Source organism: Schistocerca cancellata, chromosome 3, assembly GCF_023864275.1.
Source record: "Schistocerca cancellata isolate TAMUIC-IGC-003103 chromosome 3, iqSchCanc2.1, whole genome shotgun sequence".
In the NCBI taxonomy this organism is placed as follows: domain Eukaryota; kingdom Metazoa; phylum Arthropoda; class Insecta; order Orthoptera; family Acrididae; genus Schistocerca; species Schistocerca cancellata.
In genome coordinates this window covers 320,200,298-320,220,181 of record NC_064628.1, presented here as the reverse complement: position 1 = coordinate 320,220,181, position 19,884 = coordinate 320,200,298, and the positions used below count along the sequence as shown (strand labels likewise).

At 45.0% G+C, this 19,884-nt stretch overlaps 1 protein-coding gene across 1 annotated transcript; it reads left to right on the top strand.

Moving 5' to 3' along the window:
• The first annotated feature begins 1,121 nt into the window (after positions 1-1,121).
• On the top strand, positions 1,122-18,132 carry LOC126176708 (uncharacterized). Its single transcript, XM_049923875.1, has 2 exons — positions 1,122-1,754; positions 17,509-18,132. Exons 1-2 carry the CDS (start codon positions 1,184-1,186, stop codon positions 17,625-17,627), a joined length of 690 nt encoding a protein of 229 aa, XP_049779832.1. The 5' UTR covers positions 1,122-1,183; the 3' UTR covers positions 17,628-18,132.
• Positions 18,133-19,884: the final 1,752 nt, after the last annotated feature.

Sequence of the window (19,884 nt, the reverse complement as noted above, 5' to 3'; positions counted from 1 at the left end):
AAGACTGGTTTGATGCAGCTCTCTATGCTACTCTACCCTGTACCAGCCTCTCATATCCGAGTAAGTACTACAACATACGTCCTTCTAAATCTGCTTACTGTGTTCATATCTTCGTCTCACTTCACTATTTCTACACCCCAAAAGTCCTTCCAGTTCAAATGGTTCAAATGGCTCTGAGCACTATGCGACTTAACTTCTGAGGTCATCAGTCGCCTAGAACTTAGAACTACTTAAACCTAACTAACCTAAGGACGTCACACACATCCATGCCAGAGGTAGGATTCGAACCTCAGCCGGGATCAGCAGCAGAGTCCATGACTGCAGCGCTTAAGACCGCTCGACTCATCCCGCGTGGCCTAGGCGCTTCAGTTTGGAACCGCGCTGCTGCTATGGTCGCAGGTTCGAATCCTGCCTCGGGCATGGGTGTGTGTGATGTCCTTAGGTTAGTTACATTTAAGTAGTTCTAAGTTCTAGGGGACCGATGACCTCAGATGTTCAGTCCCATAGTGCTTAGAGCCATTTGAACCATTTCGAGTAACTACTACAGCCTACGTCCTTCTAAATCTGCTTATTGTGTTCATATGTTCGTCTCACTTCACTATTTCTACACCCCAAAAGTCCTTCCAGTACTAAATTGGTGATCCCTTGACGCCTCACAATGTGTCCTGTCAACCGATCTCTTTTTTTGGTCAAGTTGTGCCACAAATTTCTTGTCTCTCCAATTCTATTCAGTATCTCCTTATTAGTTTCGTGATCTACCCATCGAATCTTCAACATTATTCTGTAGCACCACATCTCCAAAGCTTATATTCGCATTTTATCTAAACTGTTTATCCCATCCATATTAAGGCATAACGACAACAAACAACTCAGTTACAGCATTTGCAGCACAACCGTTGTCGTGGATGTTCTTTCAGCGGCACGACTATAGTGCGAATGGTCCTTGACGGCGAGTCGGAGCAGGTAACGGCGAGACGTTGGTACCCCGTCACCCGCGGCGGCTCCCGACGCGGGCAGAGCCCTCTCCTCTCCCCACCAACCCCGGGCGACTGCCGCCGCAGGCCGAGGCCGGGCTATAAGACGGCAACGCCGACCGAGCTAAGGACAATTCGAGAGAGTGATGCCGCCGAGGAGGGACCGCGGTTCGCGCGCGACCACTACTTGCTCTGCGGGAGCAGCCGCGATGCGCTGCCTGGCCGTGGCTGCGGCCGTGGCGCTGCTGTGCTGCGCATGCGCGGATGCCGCCGCGGGTACGCGCGGTAGCGCCTGCAAAGGATCGGGGCCGGCGCTCGAGGAGCTGCTGAGGCGTAACTACAGCGAGCACAGCGAGGGCATGTGGAGTTGCGCCGACCGGGGTCCCCGCTACCGCGACGCCACGCTCGCCTTCCAGTTCAACTCTCCCGGCCTGGAACTCATCCACTGCATCGCCGCGGAGAGAGAGGTTTCGGATTTTTCCAAAGGCGAAGTGTACTTCGTCATGCGGAGCGGCTCCGCCGACTCGCCGTCGCGGTACAAGTGCAAGTTGTGCGACAGCAGATGGTACACTCTGGACAGGGACCCGATGTTGCAGCGGCCGCTGGTGCAGTGCAGAGGCTTCGCCGAGCTGGAGCTGGATCTGGAAGGGCACCCCGCAGAGGCCGGGACGCGGCTGGACGGCGTCCGCTGCCACACGGCGTGGCGCAAGGGCTGCGACCGCGGCTACACGTGGTGCCACGGCAAGTGCTGCCGCCGCGAAGCGCTCTTCTACTATCCCCGTGAGTACAGTGCCTCGTCCACAGAACTTGCCACACTTTCAGTCGTATTTTTGATCGTTACAACCATCTCGAACACTGGTAGTCAACCTGGTACCTGCCCGCCGAAGTGGCCGAGCGGTTCTAGGCGCTACAGTCTGGAACCGAGCGACCGCTGCGGTCGCAGGTTCGAATCCTGCCTCGGGCATGGGTGTTTGTGATGTCCTTAGGTTAGTTAGGTTTAAGTAGTTCTAAGTTCTAGTAGGGACTGATGACCACAGCAGTTAAGTCCTATAGTTCTACATCTACATCTACATTTATACTCCGCAAGACACCCAACGGTGTGTGGCGGAGGGCACTTTACGTGCCACTGTCATTACCTCCCTTTCCTGTTCCAGTCGCGTATGGTTCGCGGGAAGAACGACTGTCTGAAAGCCTCCGTGCGCGCTCTAATCTCTCTAATTTTACATTCGTGATCTCCTCTGGAGGTATAAGTAGGGGGAAGCAATATATTCGATACCTCATCCAGAAACGCACCCTCTCGAAACCTGGCGAGCAAGCTACACCGCGATGCAGAGCGCCTCTCTTGCAGAGTCTGCCACTTGAGTTTGTTAAACATCTCCGTAACGCTATCACGGTTACCAAATAAACCTGTGACGAAACGCGCCGCTCTTCTTTGGATCTTCTCTATCTCCTCCGTCAACCCGATCTGGTACGGATCCCACACTGATGCGCAATACTCAAGTATAGGTCGAACGAGTGTTTTGTAAGCCACCTCCTTTGTTGATGGACTACATTTTCTAAGGACTCTCCCAATGAATCTCAACCTGGTACCCGCCTTACCAACAATTAATTTTATATGATCATTCCACTTCAAATCGTTCCGCACGCATACTCCCAGATATTTTACAGAGGTAACTGCTACCAGTGTTTGTTCTGCTATCATATAATCATACAATAAAGGATCCTTCTTTCTATGTATTCGAAATACATTACATTTGTCTATGTTAAGGGTCAGTTGCCACTCCCTGTACCAAGTGCCTATGCGATGCAGATCTTCCTGCATTTCGCTACAATTTTCTAATGCTGCAACTTCTCTGTATACTACAGCATCATCCGCGAAAAGCCGCATGGAACTTCCGACACTATCTACTAGGTCATTTATAAATATTGTGAAAAGCAATGGTCCCATAACACTCCCCTGTGGCACGCCAGAGGTTACTTTAACGTCTGTAGACGTCTCTCCATTGATAACAACATGCTGTGTTCTGTTTGCTAAAAACTCTTCAATCCAGCCACACAGCTGGTCTGATATTCCGTAGGCTCTTACTTTGTTTATCAGGCGACAGTGCGGAACTGTATCGAACGCCTTCCGGAAGTCAAGAAAAATAGCATCTACCTGGGAGCCTGTATCTAATATTTTCTGGGTCTCATGAACAAATAAAGCGAGTTGGGTCTCACACGATCGCTGTTTCCGGAATCCATGTTGATTCCTACATAGTAGATTCTGGGTTTCCAAAAACGACATGATACTCGAGCAAAAAACATGTTCTAAAATTCTGCAACAGATCGACGTCAGGGATATAGGTCTATAGTTTTGCGCATCTGCTCGACGACCCTTCTTGAAGACTGGGACTACCTGTGCTCTTTTCCAATAATTTGAACCGTCCGTTCCTCTAGAGACTTGCGGTACACGGCTGTTAGAAGGGGGGCAAGTTCTTTCGCGTACACTGTGTAGAATCGAATTGGTATCCCATCAGGTCCAGTGGACTTTCCTCTGTTGAGTGATTCCAGTTGCTTTTCTATTCCTTGGACATTTATTTCAATGTCAGCCATTTTTTCGTTTGTGCGAGGATTTAGAGAAGGAACTGCAGTGCGGTCTTCCTCTGTGAAACAGCTTTGGAAAAAGGTGTTTAGTATTACAGCTTTACGCGTTTCATCCTCTGTTTCAATGCCTTCATCATCCCGGAGTGTCTGGAAACGCTGTTTCGATCCACTTACTGATTTAACGTAAGACCAGAGCCATTTGAATCATTTGAACCAACCTGGTACCTAAAGCCATTGGCACACGGACCGTGACGTCGAACGTCAACGTTGAGCGTTCCGAATTCAAACTGATGCTGAACGCTCACAAATGACGCGACTTGTTCATACGGTACGTGTGCGTCAACGTGGTACAAGGGATCGCAGCGCGCTCCAGCGGCAGTTGTCGGCTGTATCTAGCTCGCACGTCACACTGTTAACTAAATTTGTAGGCGTAAAGTTTCTGCGTTAACTCCATTATAACTCACATTTCTTCCCTTCTCAATATCCTCGTTACGTTAGTCTGTTTGCTGCATACATAAATAAAAACTTCAATATCCATGGACATGATATAAGAAAGAAAACTACCATGTCCAATCAGATTTTTTTTAAATAAAGGATGGGGCTCTCGACGCCCACGCCAACGTGGTGACCAAACCAAAAATTCTACTGTCACCTCTATATAACATGTTAGTTTTCAAATCATGAGTCACAGGATGCGGGCTGTGATGTTATCCGTGTGTCTGGGGAGTATTACTCATTGACATGGTCCATCAGGAGACAGAAAGTGGACGAAAGCGATCGAAGGGTAGCGGTTTGTAAGGGCAGAGGGGAAAAAAAGTGCCAAGGCAAGCGCCAAGGGAAAAAAACCTCTGCTACAGCAAGTTCAAATGGCTCTGAGCACTATGCGACTTAACTTCTGAGGTCATCAGTCGCCTAGAACTTAGAAATAATTAAACCTAACTAAACTAAGGACATCACACACATCCAAGCCCGAGGCAGGATTCGAACCTGCGACCGTAGTGGTCGCTCGGCTCCAGACTGTAGCGCCTAGAACCTCGTGGCCACTCCGGCTGGCTAGTAGCTGTGTTACAGGGGCTCGCCAGTACTGTCGTGTTAGCGTACTATGGACCATAGATGTTTAGTTTCTTGCTAATAGTGTCTTTGGTCTATTATGTTTTCATCTATGGTTGTGTAGTTACCCAGAGATAGGATAAACGGGTTACGCGAGTGTCTCGTGTTACTGTACAGTCGTGTGGAGAGTTTTTGGAATACCTACAAGATGGTATCTGTCCGATATTCCAGGTGAAGATCCACGGTGCGTGTGTAGCGCGGAGCGTTGCCTATGATTTTGAGTACATTGTTCCGTATGAGCTGCAGACGGCGCAGGCGTGTGGGCGCAGCGTATCCCCAGACAGGGGCTGCGTACGTCATCAGGGGTCGAATAAGTGTCATGTACATCGACCTGGACACCCTCCTATTCAGTGCGCTATGCCTGTTAAGTATAGGGTAGAGCTGTTAGTGCCTCGCGTTTGCTTTGTTGGCCACGTGTTGAATGCAGTCCCCCCATAGTAGTTTCCGGTCCAGCAAGACACCGAGGTATTTGACCTTCTCGCGGAAACGTATAGGGCGTGCATGTAGTGTTATTGGGTTGCAGTGCTGATGTGTCCAATCAGAAATGACATTGGCTTATAAAAGTTCCATTACAAATAGTGCAATACAAATTCTTATTTGATGATTGTTCCTCTTCAGCGGCAAAATCTTTACATGTGAAATACGAAACTTAAGAAAAGAAAGATCAAAATATCTTGCTGCAAGTAGCGCAAGCTGTTTTGTAGATGAAGCTAATCAAGCAAACTCATTCCTCAGAAAGACCGCGCTTATACGTACATAACATCGAATATTATGGCATACATTATTATTAAACTAATCAAAATACCAGAACCTATTAGAAAGCGAGAAGGCCAACATTAAAAGTACTTATATTTAGTGATGCGTGAACTAGCAACACATGGACCATTATTACCTTTCCAGTCTGCTATGATACATATTGCACTATACCAACCACGACTGTTCAGTGACCGTACTTTGCATCTTAAGGTGAACGGAAAGCTTTAATCTTAGGTAAGTTAATTATAACAAATTACATCAAGGACATTGAATTTCTTACGGATCCTGAGTGTGCCGTTACACTGAAACGGGATACTTTCATTAGAGACAAGTTACAATAACTCTTTAACCATCAACATGACGTTTCCCGGCATTTTATTACAACAAATCATACAATTAACGACGGGTTTTCGAGAGATCCTCAATTTTCTGGTGCTTAGAAATGGCATATAAGAGATATTTCGAACGTACGTGAAAGAATTCCATCTACATCACATGCACCCTATGTCTCTTAAATACGAGGTTCAAATGGAAGCCAATATGGCATCTCATGAGCCTGTACTGAAGAGACATAGCGTGCATGTGATGTAGATGGAATTATTTCACGTACGTTCGGAATATCTCTCATATCAGATATTGTTTTGCACGTTCAGAAAAACTCCCAACATCCTTTTTCCTCATTATGACGTCAGAAACTAACTCGGCACGATCAATCCTCAACGTTTGAACGCACGGTCCATCTGCCAACAGACTAACGCCCACTAGCGGACGTTCCAGGTTTTACGGTTGGCAGTAAGTGGTTGATGGTGGAAAACAATTTCATTAGGTTTCCATGAAATTCTGATACAACGTGTTTGGTAAGCAGTATATACATATGCTTTAACTATCTACAACTCTGCTTTATAAATTTTCTAATGTAAAGTTCCCTCCCTACTTTAGAAATTACTATTGCTGTAGAGCTGGTGGGCAGTTAGAAAATCTTACTACTAATTCAAACACAAAAGAAGGCAGTAGGTAAGAACGGTTGACAACCCCTGACCTAGAACCTATAACTACACATTTGCCTCCCAACTTCTTATCTCTTTCAGTTCGATATGTGGTTTACGTTCTTTCGGACATCTCTGAAAGAAAAGACGTCACATATAAGATTAATTAACCTGATGACTGGCAGTGATCCCTTCAGTGCAGATACACACAAAGCTTGAACTCTAACGGGAATCGGCGAGATGCTGCGAGTAATAAGGCTATTGAGAAGGGGCACTACATCAGTAATGTGTGGTATAAGTCGAGGATCTGGGTCAGATGTGAGGCGTGCTATAATGATCCCTGCGGCTGAGGTGACCATTGTGTCTGGACGGCGTATTGGTCAGTGAATCTACCCAGTAAGCAGGAGAACTGGGTTCGAATCCTGCTCTCCCACAAATTTTCAACTTGTTGCATTGATATGAATCAATGTCCACTGGCTACTGATGTATTTAATTCCTTTGTGGCTTATATCACCGACTCTTCATTCGATGCATTATTCTTGCTATCTCTTCTTGATGCTCTTCTCGCTTTCTCGTCATATAGATCCACCATTCCCAGTATGTTTGCTCTGAAGCTCTCTCTCTTTGTTATATCGTCTTTATTGATACCTCACTTTCCTAGCTCCTGATCAGGGCTGGTTTGAGGTCATTTTTCCACAAAACCACTTATTATTTGGCGGCACCGCTCCCTCACCCTGTCAACCTTCCTCAGACATTAGAAATCTTTCTTTGGCCTCTTGGTAGGAACTTTTAAAATAAATTTAAATCACGTAATCGTGGAATTGTGTTGTTTTTCTTTAAAATAAGAACTACACTCCTGGAAATGGAAAAAAGAACACATTGACACCGGTGTGTCAGACCCACCATACTTGCTCCGGACACTGCGAGAGGGCTGTACAAGCAATGATCACACGCACGGCACAGCGGACACACCAGGAACCGCGGTGTTGGCCGTCGAATGGCGCTAGCTGCGCAGCATTTGTGCACCGCCGCCGTCAGTGTCAGCCAGTTTGCCGTGGCATACGGAGCTCCATCGCAGTCTTTAACACTGGTAGCATGCCGCGACAGCGTGGACGTGAACCGTATGTGCAGTTGACGGACTTTGAGCGAGGGCGTATAGTGGGCATGCGGGAGGCCGGGTGGACGTACCGCCGAATTGCTCAACACGTGGGGCGTGAGGTCTCCACAGTACATCGATGTTGTCGCCAGTGGTCGGCGGAAGGTGCACGTGCCCGTCGACCTGGGACCGGACCGCAGCGACGCACGGATGCACGCCAAGACCGTAGGATCCTACGCAGTGCCGTAGGGGACCGCACCGCCACTTCCCAGCAAATTAGGGACACTGTTGCTCCTGGGGTATCGGCGAGGACCATTCGCAACCGTCTCCATGAAGCTGGGCTACGGTCCCGCACACCGTTAGGCCGTCTTCCGCTCACGCCCCAACATCGTGCAGCCCGCCTCCAGTGGTGTCGCGACAGGCGTGAATGGAGGGACGAATGGAGACGTGTCGTCTTCAGCGATGAGACTCGCTTCTGCCTTGGTGCCAATGATGGTCGTATGCGTGTTTGGCGCCGTGCAGGTGAGCGCCACAATCAGGACTGCATACGACCGAGGCACACAGGGCCAACACCCGGCATCATGGTGTGGGGAGCGATCTCCTACACTGGCCGTACACCACTGGTGATCGTCGAGGGGACACTGAATAGTGCACGGTACATCCAAACCGTCATCGAACCCATCGTTCTACCATTCCTAGACCGGCAAGGGAACTTGCTGTTCCAACAGGACAATGCACGTCCGCATGCATCCCGTGCCACCCAACGTGCTCTAGAAGGTGTAAGTCAACTACCCTGGCCAGCAAGATCTCCGGATCTGTCCCCCATTGAGCATGTTTGGGACTGGATGAAGCGTCGTCTCACGCGGTCTGCACGTCCAGCACGAACGCTGGTCCAACTGAGGCGCCAGGTGGAAATGGCATGGCAAGCCGTTCCACAGGACTACATCCAGCATCTCTACGATCGTCTCCATTGGAGAATAGCAGCCTGCATTGCTGCGAAAGGTGGATATACACTGTACTAGTGCCGACATTGTGCATACTCTGTTGCCTGTGTCTATGTGCCTGTGGTTCTGTCAGTGTGATCATGTGATGTATCTGACCCCAGGAATGTGTCAATAAAGTTTCCCTTTCCTGGGACAATGAATTCACGGTGTTCTCATTTCAATTTCCAGGAGTGTATATAGATATCAACTGTAACAAAAACTAATTTCTTAATTTTAGTCCATTGTTAATACTACATCTCATTTCCATTTCTAGCGGATCCTGAGATTTCTAATAGCTTTTAGTGAAATAGAAGTAACAAGACCAATTGCATTCTTTGAGAATTAATAGAAAAATACTTTTCATTAACCTAAATGTAAACAATGAAAATATAAAATTTCTGTTTTCTTTTCAGGTTAACAATGTCACTTTTTAGTTCTACAGGGCGTACCGAAAACATCGACAAATTTTAGGGACAGTTTCTTCACACAGAAATAAGTAAAAAAGTCTGTAAACATTGGCTCTAAAATGCGTGCCTTAAGAGGTATGAGCACTTGTTCATCTTTGATACTATGAAGCAGATCTCATCTACTGCAAGGTCTTTGCTTCCATATTTTGGGAGGAAGAAGAATTGACCAGAGCAAGAAATAATCTCTAGTAAATGTTTTGGTGTACAAAACCTGCCCCTAAAGTTTGTCGGTGTTCTTTGGAACATCCTGGGCATTTTACAAATTATTTCCATTGAAAAGCTTGCTGAATTGTTTGAAACACAGTTTCTAATAATATGTCATTTTGGGATCACAGTAACAAAAATTATTTGTTTCAACTAACTTTAAATCATGTATTCTGCATGAAATTGATACGAACAACACTACAGACTATTCTTTAGTGGTGATAAATACTACTACATGCAAAATTTTTCCGTGGCACAAAAACTAACATTTAGTATTAAGTACGAAGGCTGCAAAAGCCGGCTTCGCGAAAATGTGGAGTGGACTACAAATTATTGGTCATAATATCACGAAAGGGCAGGCTGGATAGTAAAAAGTTGGGTTGGCTGAATTTCTGTAATTGGTCACTATCTGTTCAATCTGTATCATTAAAAACGTATCTTGCTTACATCAAAATGGTTCAAATGGCTCTGAGCACTATGGGACTTAACTTCTAAGGTCATCAGTCCCCTAGAACTTAGAACTACTTAAACCTAACTAACCTAAGGACATCACACACATCCATGCCCGAGGCAGGATTCGAACCTGCGACCGTAGTGGTCACGCGGTTCCAGACTGTAGCGCCTAGAACCGCACGGCCACCCCGGCCGGCTTGCTTACATCGAATCAGTTAGGATATAATGATCGTCTTTGCAGATTCCCCCACAGGTTAATTTCTTAGAAACAGGTTATCATCAACATTTTTCTAATGTTTTGCTGATATCCGTGTGTAGCACCGCGAATATGGAGAACTTCCTTTTAAAAATATTATAAGTAAAAGTACTCCTAACAGCATCAGTTAACTGAGAAAAATTAAATTAATTTCGGGATACAATTTACATTTGGATATGTTAATTTCCTTGAATGTAAAGAAACGTTACGGTCAAGTTTTACCTATATAATTGTGACAAACTGAAACAGGGGAGCTGTAAGTTGAGTCCCCAGGTGTAGGAGTCAGTGTACTCAACGTTTTGTTTGATGCCATTAGTTTCTGAATAATTAGTTCAAATTCGCAAGACAGAGATTAATGAGAAGCAACTGTTGCCTATTTAAATGTGACTACCGCGCGGGGTGGCCGCGCTGTCTCAGGTGTCTTGTCACAGTCCGCGCGGCTCCCTACGTCGGAGGTACGAGTCCTCACTCGGGCATGGGTGTGTGTCGTCCTTAATGTAAGTTAGCTTAAGGTAGGTTAAGTAATGTATAACCTTAGGAACCGATGAGCTCAGCAGTTTGGTCCCATAAGACATTACCACAAATTTCCAAAAATGTGACTGCTTCGTTGTGTAGTACCTGGAGGGTTTGGCATACGGTACCAATCAAACACCCTGAAATTCTAATTGCAGTGTGGCTGAGGCATCCAGGAGGCTCATGTGTATTGGCGCCCTGGAGTGCGGGCAGAGCTCAGCATCAGCAGGCAATGGCCCATGGTGTAACTGCTTCCGTTAGCAGCGATTCTAGGCCGGAGCGGTCTTGGGTAGCTGCGGCCACAGATGTTGTAGCACTGCTTATGCACCCTGCACTGTTGGGCAGGCAGCAGGCAGGTGAAGTAATGGCAGTGACCCACTGCCTCATGTTGATGGCCAGCGAGCTGCTTCGCAGGGTCGGCGTTGGCCAGACGTGGTGGTGACTCCAGGTCCCGTGGTTTCAGAGCAGACTGCCCTGATGCAGAGTCGAACTGTGGTCCACAAACAGAATGCCAGATGGTGCTCAAGCATCACAGCCTTGTGGTGACAGAGTTGTGACTCTAACAGAAAAGACTTACGTGTAAGATGGCTAGGTATTTATATGCTTCCAAGCTGTGCCTGATTGGCCTTAGCTATGCCTTGTGGCACATATACTAAATACCAGGTGATAAAAAAGTCAGTATAAATTTGAAAACATAATAAACCACGGAATAATGTAGATAGAGAGGTAAAAATTGACACACATGCTTGGAATGACATGGGGTTTTATTAGAACCAAAATGCAGGATGGCACTCCATCCCATATTGCTAGACGCGTGAAAGATCTCTTCTGCGCGTCGTTTGGTGATGATCGTGTACTAAGCCACCACTTTCGCCATGCTTGACCTGCCAGGTCCCGAGACCTCAGTCCATGCGATTATTGGCTTTTGGGTTACCTGAAGTCGCAAGTGTATCGTGATCGACCGACATCTCTAGGGATGCTGAAAGACAACATCCGACGCCAATGCCTCACCATAACTCCGGACATGCTTTACAGTGCTGTTCGCAATATTATTCCTCGACTACAGCTATTGTTGAGGAATGATGGTGGACATATTGAGCACTTTCTGTAAAGAACATCATCTGTGCTTTGTCTTACTTTGTTATGCTAATTATTGCTATTCTGATCAGATGAAGCGCCATCTGGCGGACATTTTTTGAACGTTCGTATTTTCTTGGTTCTAATAAAACCCCATGACATTCCAAGCATGTGTGTCAATTTGTACCTCTCTATCTACATTATACCGTGACTTATTCAGTTTTCAAATTTATACTGACTTTTTGATCACCCGGTATTTTGACAGACGCCTGTGTGGAAAGGATACGCCTGAGCATTGAGTCAAACAGAGCTTGGATGGCGTGTACAGGTAAAGCTGCCCATGCAGCTTCAACACGATGCCACAGTTCATCAAGAGTAGTCCCTGGCGTATTATGACGAGCCAGTTGCTCGGCCACCAGTGACCTGACGTTTTCAATTGGTGAGAGATCTCGAGAATGTGCTGGCCAGGGCAGCAGTCGAACATTGTCTGTATCCAGAAAGGCCCGTACAGGACCTGCAACGTGCGGCCGTGCATTAGCCTGCTGAAATGTAGGGTTTCGCAGGGACCGAATGAAGGGTAGAGCCACGGGTCGTAACACATTTGAAATGTAACGTCCACTGTTCAAAGTGCCGCCAATGCGAACAAGAGGTGACCGAGACGCGTAACCAATGGCACTCCATACCATGACGCTGGGTGATACGCCAGTATAGCGTGACGAATACACGCTTCCAATGTGCGTTGACTGCGATGTCGCCGAACACGGATGCGACCATCATGATGCTGTAAACAGAACCTGGATTCATCCGAAAAAATGACGTTTTGCCATTCGTGCACCCAGGTTCGTCGTTGAGTACACCATCGCAGGCACTCCTGTCTGTGATGCAGTGTCAAGGGTAACTGCACCCATGGTCTCCGAGCTGATATTCCATGCTGCTGCAAACGTCGTCGAACTGTTCGTGCAGATGGTTGTTGTCTTGCAAACGTCCCCATCTGTTGACTCAGGGATCGAGACGTAGCTGCACGATCCGGATAAGATGCCTGTCATCTCAACTGCAAGTGATACGAAGTCGTTGGGATCCAGCACGGCGTTTCGTATTACCCTCCTGAACCTACCGATTTCATATTCTGCTAACAGTCATTGGATCTCGACCAACGCGAGCAGCAATGTCGCGATACGATAATCCGCAATCGTGATAGGCTACAATCCTACCTTTATCCAAGTGGGAAACGTGATGGTACGCATTTCTCCTCCTTACACAAGGCATCACAACAACGTTTCATCAGGCAACGCCGGTCAACTGCTGTTTATGCATGAGAAATCGGTTGGAAACTTTCCTCATGTCAGCACGTTGTAGGTGTCGCCAACGGCGCCAACCTTGTGTGAATGCTCTGAAAAGCTAATCATTTGTATATCACAGCATCTTCTTCCTGTCGGTTAAATTTCGCGTCTGTAAGCAGAGAGCTTATATCCACTCACATGGATAAGGTAAATGTAAGTGGATATAAGCTCTCTGCACATGTAATGAGAGAAAATATGGAGAAAGGAGGAGTTGCTATATATGTCAAAAGTTATCATTGTGCAAAAAGTATAGAAACAAAAAAGTTTTGTGTAGAGAAACATATAGAAGCATGTGCCTGTGAGCTTAAATTAAATAAAGGCACATTTATAATTGTAACTGTATATAGGTCCCCATCAGGAAATTTTCATCTATTTCTGAAAAATTTGGACTCCTTGTTGTGCTATCTGTCAGACAGGGGGAAGCAAATTATTATTTGTGGGGACTTCAATGTAGATTCTCTGAAAGAGGGTAATAGGAAAAATGACCTTGAAGTATTACTCGGTTCTTTCAATTTGACACCCATTATTGATTTTCCTACTCGGGTGGTAAAGGATAGCAGCTCACTGATAGATAACTTCTTTATAGACCAAGATAAGTTTAATCAGATAAATGCTCAGCCTGTTGAGAATGGTCTTTCTGATCATGGTGCACAGCTAGTTACAATACATGACATAGCTCCATTCGGCAATACTAAACAGTCCTCCAAAGTAGTACGTTCAGTCAACGATTTAACAATTGCAAATTTCAGGGAAAGCCTACAGCAGTTAGACTGGGATGAGGTGTACCGTGAACCTGATGCCAATTTAAAATATAATTTATTTCATGACATTTTTGTAAATACATTTGAAAACTGCTTCCCCAAGAAAATAGTTAAATATACTTGTAAGAAACCTTGTAACAAACCATGGCTTACTAAGGGTATAAAAATATCTTGTAACTGGAAAAGGGAAATGTATCTGACAGCAAGAAAGAGTAGTGACCCAGAAACTATCAAAAATTATAAAAACTACTGTGTTATATTAAGAAAAGTTATTAAAAAATCCAGAAGTATGTGTATCATGTCTGAAATCAGCAACTCTGATAATAAAATTAAAACAATTTGGAATATTATTAAAAGAGAAACAGGTCAACCAAGAGCACAGGAAGACAGTATTATCATCAAATTGAATGAAAACCTTACGAACAAAAAGTCAGAAGTTGAAAATATTTTTAATAATCATTTTCTAAATGTTGTGGATATAGTAGGATCCAGGTGTTCTTTAGAAGATGCTAGGCTGTTAATGGAAGAGGCCATACCTATGCAATTTGATACAATTGAAATCTCACCCACTTCTCCCTCTGAAATTAGGAAAATAATAAACTTGCTTAAAAGCAAAAACTCACATGGAATTGATGGCATTTCCAGCAAAATACTAAAAACTTGTTCTCAACAGATTAGTAAGATTCTCAGCCATCTGTGTAATAGCTCTCTGGAACAGGGCATTTTCCCTGATAGACTGAAATATGCTATTGTTATACCTTTGCATAAAAAGGGGGATAGATCTGATGTCAACAATTACCATCCAATCTCCCTTCTAACAGCTTTATCCAAAATTTTTGAGAAAGTAATGTATTCAAGAGTAGCTTCACATATCTGTAACAATGAAGTACTAACAAAATGTCAGTTTGGTTTCCAGAAAGGTTTTTCAACAGAAAATGCCATATATGCTTTCACCAATCAAATTTTGAATGATCTGAATAACCGAAAACCACCCATTGGGATTTTTTGTGATCTCTCAAAGGCTTTTGATTGTGTAAATCATGAAATTCTGCTAGACAAGCTCAAGTATTGTGGCATGAGTGGGACAGTGCACAAATGGTTTAATTCGTACCTAACTGGAAGAGTGCAGAAAGTTGAAATAAGTAGTTCTCATAATATGCAAAGATCAGCACATTCCTCAAACTGGGGAACTATCAAGAATGGGGTTCCACAAGGGTCAGTCTTGGGTCCTTTGTTGTTCTTAATATACACTCCTGGAAATTGAAATAAGAACACCGTGAATTCATTGTCCCAGGAAGGGGAAACTTTATTGACACATTCCTGGGGTCAGATACATCACATGATCACACTGACAGAACCACAGGCACATAGACACAGGCAACAGAGCATGCACAATGTCGGCACTAGTACAGTGTATATCCACCTTTCGCAGCAATGCAGGCTGCTATTCTCCCATGGAGACGATCGTAGAGATGCTGGATGTAGTCCTGTGGAACGGCTTGCCATGCCATTTCCACCTGGCGCCTCAGTTGGACCAGCGTTCGTGCTGGACGTGCAGACCGCGTGAGACGACGCTTCATCCAGTCCCAAACATGCTCAATGGGGGACAGATCCGGAGATCTTGCTGGCCAGGGTAGTTGACTTACACCTTCTAGAGCACGTTGGGTGGCACGGGATACATGCGGACGTGCATTGTCCTGTTGGAACAGCAAGTTCCCTTGCCGGTCTAGGAATGGTAGAACGATGGGTTTGATGACGGTTTGGATGTACCGTGCACTATTCAGTGTCCCCTCGACGATCACCAGTGGTGTACGGCCAGTGTAGGAGATCGCTCCCCACACCATGATGCCGGGTGTTGGCCCTGTGTGCCTCGGTCGTATGCAGTCCTGATTGTGGCGCACACCTGCACGGCGCCAAACACGCATACGACCATCATTGGCACCAAGGCAGAAGCGAGTCTCATCGCTGAAGACAACACGTCTCCTGTCGTCCCTCCATTCACGCCTGTCGCGACACCACTGGAGGTGGGCTGCACGATGTTGGGGCGTGAGCGGAAGACGGCCTAACGGTGTGCGGGACCGTAGCCCAGCTTCATGGAGACGGTTGCGAATGGTCCTCGCCGATACCCCAGGAGCAACAGTGTCCCTAATTTGCTGGGAAGTGGCGGTGTGGTCCCCTACGGCACTGCGTAGGATCCTACGGTCTTGGCGTGCATCCGTGCGTCGCTGCGGTCCGGTCCCAGGTCGACGGGCACGTGCACCTTCCGTCGACCACTGGCGACAACATCGATGTACTGTGGAGACCTCACACCCCACGTGTTGAGCAATTCGGCGGTACGTCCACCCGGCCTCCCGCATGCCCACTATACGCCCTCGCTCAAAGTCCGTCAACTGCACATACGGTTCACGTCCACGCTGTCGCGGCATGCTACCAGTGTTGAAGACTGCGATGGAGCTCCGTATGCCACGGCAAACTGGCTGACACTGACGGCGGCGGTGCACAAATGCTGCGCAGCTAGCGCCATTCGACGGCCAACACCGCGGTTCCTGGTGTGTCCGCTGTGCCGTGCGTGTGATCATTGCTTGTACAGCCCTCTCGCAGTGTCCGGAGCAAGTATGGTGGGTCTGACACACCGGTGTCAATGTGTTCTTTTTTCCATTTCCAGGAGTGTATATTAATGACTTGCCATTCTATATTCATGAAGAGGCAAAGTTAGTTCTCTTTGCTGATGATACAAGTATAGTAATCACACCTGACAAACAAGAATTAACTGATGAAATTGTCAATACTGTCTTTCAGAAAATTACTAAGTGGTTGCTTGTAAACGGACTCTCACTGAATTTTGATAAGACACAGTATATACAGTTCCGTACAGTGAATGGTATGATGCCATTAATAAATATAGACCTTAATCAGAAGCATATAGCTAAGGTAGAATATTCCAAATTTTTAGGTGTGGCCATTGATGAGAGATTAAATTGGAAGAAACACATTGATGATCTGCTGAAACGTTTGCGTTCAGCTACTTATGCAATAAGGGTCATTGCAAATTTTGGTGATAAACATCTTAGTAAATTAGCTTACTACGCCTATTTTCACTCGTTGCTCTCATATGGCATCATATTTTGGGGTAATTCATCACTGAGGAATAGAGTATTTATTGCACAAAAGCGTGTAATCTGAATAATAGCTGGAGTCCACCCAAGATCATCCTGCAGACATTTATTTAAGGATCTAGGGATATTCACAGTAGCTTCTCAGTATATATACTCTCTTATGAAATTTGTTATTAACAACCAAACTCAATTCAAAAGTAATGGCAGTGTGCATAACTACAATACTAGGAGAAAGGATGATCTTCACTATTCAAGATTAAATCTAACTTTGGCACAGAAAGGGGTGAATTATACTGGTACTAAAGTCTTTGGTCACTTACCAAATAGTATCAAAAGTCTGACAGATAACCAACAAGTATTTAAGAAGAAATTAAAAGAATTTCTGAATGACAACTCCTTCTACTCCATAGAGGAATTTTTAGATATAAATTTAAAAAAAAACAAAAAAAAAATAATAAAAAAATAAAAAAATAAAAATAAAAGAAATAAAAATAAAAAAACACAAAAAATGAAAAATTTGTTATATTAACTTAAGTATGTTGTTAAATTAACTTAATTATGTCATGTATTGGAAAATTTGACACGTTCCACATCATTACGAAATATCGTATTCATGATCCATGGAACTTGTATTAATCTAATCTAATCTAACGTCATCTTCATGGAGTACCAATTTTTATGGCCAGTAGTGTATTAGGAGACTTATCTGCACCCTAATCAGTTTTTGCTGCAAGAATGCCCTGCGTCTGTTTCAAATTCAGATTAATAGGGAGCACTATCTTTGGATGTTGAGTGTAATCATAATCCCTGTGTTTGTTCCCTGCTGTTCACAGAGCTACAGCAGCCGATTGGCACTGGTAGTCTGCTGACTGCACAGAGTGCTGGGGCCCGTGATGCACCACTGCTGCAGCTTCTGACAAAGGCAGCAAAGACAGCTGTCGCTGCCTGCTGACTGCTGACTGGTACTGCTGGGCGCCGGTAGGGTGCTGACCACGCTGAGTGCTGGACCCTGTGAGGCTCGCCTGCTGCACCTAATGGCAGTGGCAGCACAGACAGCTGGTGATGACTGCTGGGCATCGGTAGGCTGCTGACCCATAGGAGGCTCTGCTGCAGCACCTGCAGATAACGGCAGCACAGGCTGCTGGCACTGGCTGCTGACTGCTGCTGCTGCTGAGTGCTGACAACATAGAGAGCCAGCCCACAGAAGTCGCCACTGATGAGCCCGCTATTACTACAAATAAAATATCACAATTCCTTGTCTGTGAACTTGAAGTAGTTTGGCTGCATGCATGTAAATGGAATGATTGGCGGTCGTATCTGTATCAACATTCCATCAAAAATAAAATTGACTGTATATTGTGTCCTGCACAGCTGTGGTTCAGTGTTGCAGTATCAATGAGGTATAACGAAGTACCGAACTGTTTGTTACTGAAGTCAATAAAAGACAGGAAAACCTAGCACATAGTGGTATCATTGTTGTGCTGTATATGACAACCATCTCAAGAATAAGAAACAAATTCTTTGACTAAATCCACATCATAATTAGCAGTCACTTACAGTTGCACTTATGTATGTGTTTGAGCAAGCCCAGCTTAATCTCAGTTAACCTGAAAAAAAATTTTGCGCTTCAGTGAAAGCTTTTACAATGGGTTTTGTTGTTTTCCTTATTCAGTTTTGTTACTGGATAGTGTATTTGAAGTTTTAGATAGATTGAATATCTTAAACATTTTTATTTAAACTATATTAGAGCAAAATAAACACAAGCTCACTATCGTCTTTAGAAAACTGGCATTTAACAACGTTTTACCAAATTGACAACCTCTCCCAGTTCATGTATGAATGCTACTGTATGTTATCCTGCAAATGAACAGGTGCAAACCTGTTTATCATTCTGTTCATAGGGCCTTAAGACAAAGAAATCCACTCACCTGTAAATTACATCGTCATCATGTGGCTCTGTAGTGTTTTAATATTTAACCACAAAAGTCTTATTTAATGTCAAAACACTTCAACTGGAAGCATTATGTGACCAAACTAAACATGTGTTACAGATATTATGACATTTTAGATACACACTGCAATAGACTGAGGAAATGACGTAGTGAAAATGACTCTACATTGAGAACCAAAAATATAGTAAACTGAGGAACTGAAAGACAAATGATATGGCCCCTTTCTGGGTGCCAAAAATTCAGTAAATTCCAAATTAGTGATAAGTTAAGGAAAAATTTATTACTATTATAATACTTCTTAATTTAGCAACAGAAAAATAAAACAAAGGACATTTTGTCAGGTCATAGACGTGACTTAGGAATTTGGCTTGTGGGGAAGGGGCGGGGATTAACTACTATGTCTCACAATGTGATCGAATCAGTGTTATGTGAATATTTGGACAACTGGTATGATGTCAGCATGGTGTGTTGATCTCCTACCGAATCTCTTTTGGTGTCTCATGGCATTTAGTTGACACCTGACAGCTTTCATTCCCATGCACTGTGGCTTTTGAGGCAACGCTCAGAACAGCTTTCTTTGCTCTCCATCCCTTGTTTCCTGCCTGAGTGCTCGCCGGGCAAAACCACTGCCAGCCTTTTGTAATAGTAGATCTCGGTTGTTCTTTCATGGCTATCAGGCTGAAAATATGTTTGACTTTACTTCTATTTAGTTAAGATTTCGCCACTCTTCCCAATTAGATCATGTAGGTAATTATATGCTGTATGGAGATCTAAATGGTGAGAACACTATCGATTCCGACAAACTGCTTGATGGCTTTTGTCAAAGGTTGTTTGATGATTTTTCTAATGGTTCATCAGCACGAGAGGCTGGCGTTTTCAAAGCTTCATCCTTCAATATTGATGGCAGAATGCGGCGACCTCGCAGCCACGAATTATATGTATCTGTTGCACCAACATCTGAGGGCCTCTCTTTGATGACTACTGCTGTGGGCCTCGTATTGCTACCTGCAATGGTTGTTCACTGCAGCACGGGAATCCTTGGTCTGTACACCTTGAGCTTCCCCTCTTTCTTGTTGAAGCCATTTGTGAATCTCTGTGACTTCCCTGCACAAGCGGGCGTATTATTTCTTCTCCATGGCAAGAACTTCTGTGTCGGAGAATTTTATTATGTGGACAGCGTAACACGAAACGTATCCAACCACAACTGATTTCTCCACCCGTCCCAACCTGCAATACCGTTTATTTTCAGTGATCCTT

Coding starts and splice junctions, on each gene's coding strand:
- LOC126176708 (XM_049923875.1), top strand. CDS start 1,184: ATGCGCTGCCTGGCCGTGGCTGCGGCCGTGGCGCTGCTGTGCTGCGCA. Junction 1,755..17,508: donor AGCGCTCTTCTACTATCCCC/GTGAGTACAGTG, acceptor TGCTGTTCACAG/AGCTACAGCAGCCGATTGGC.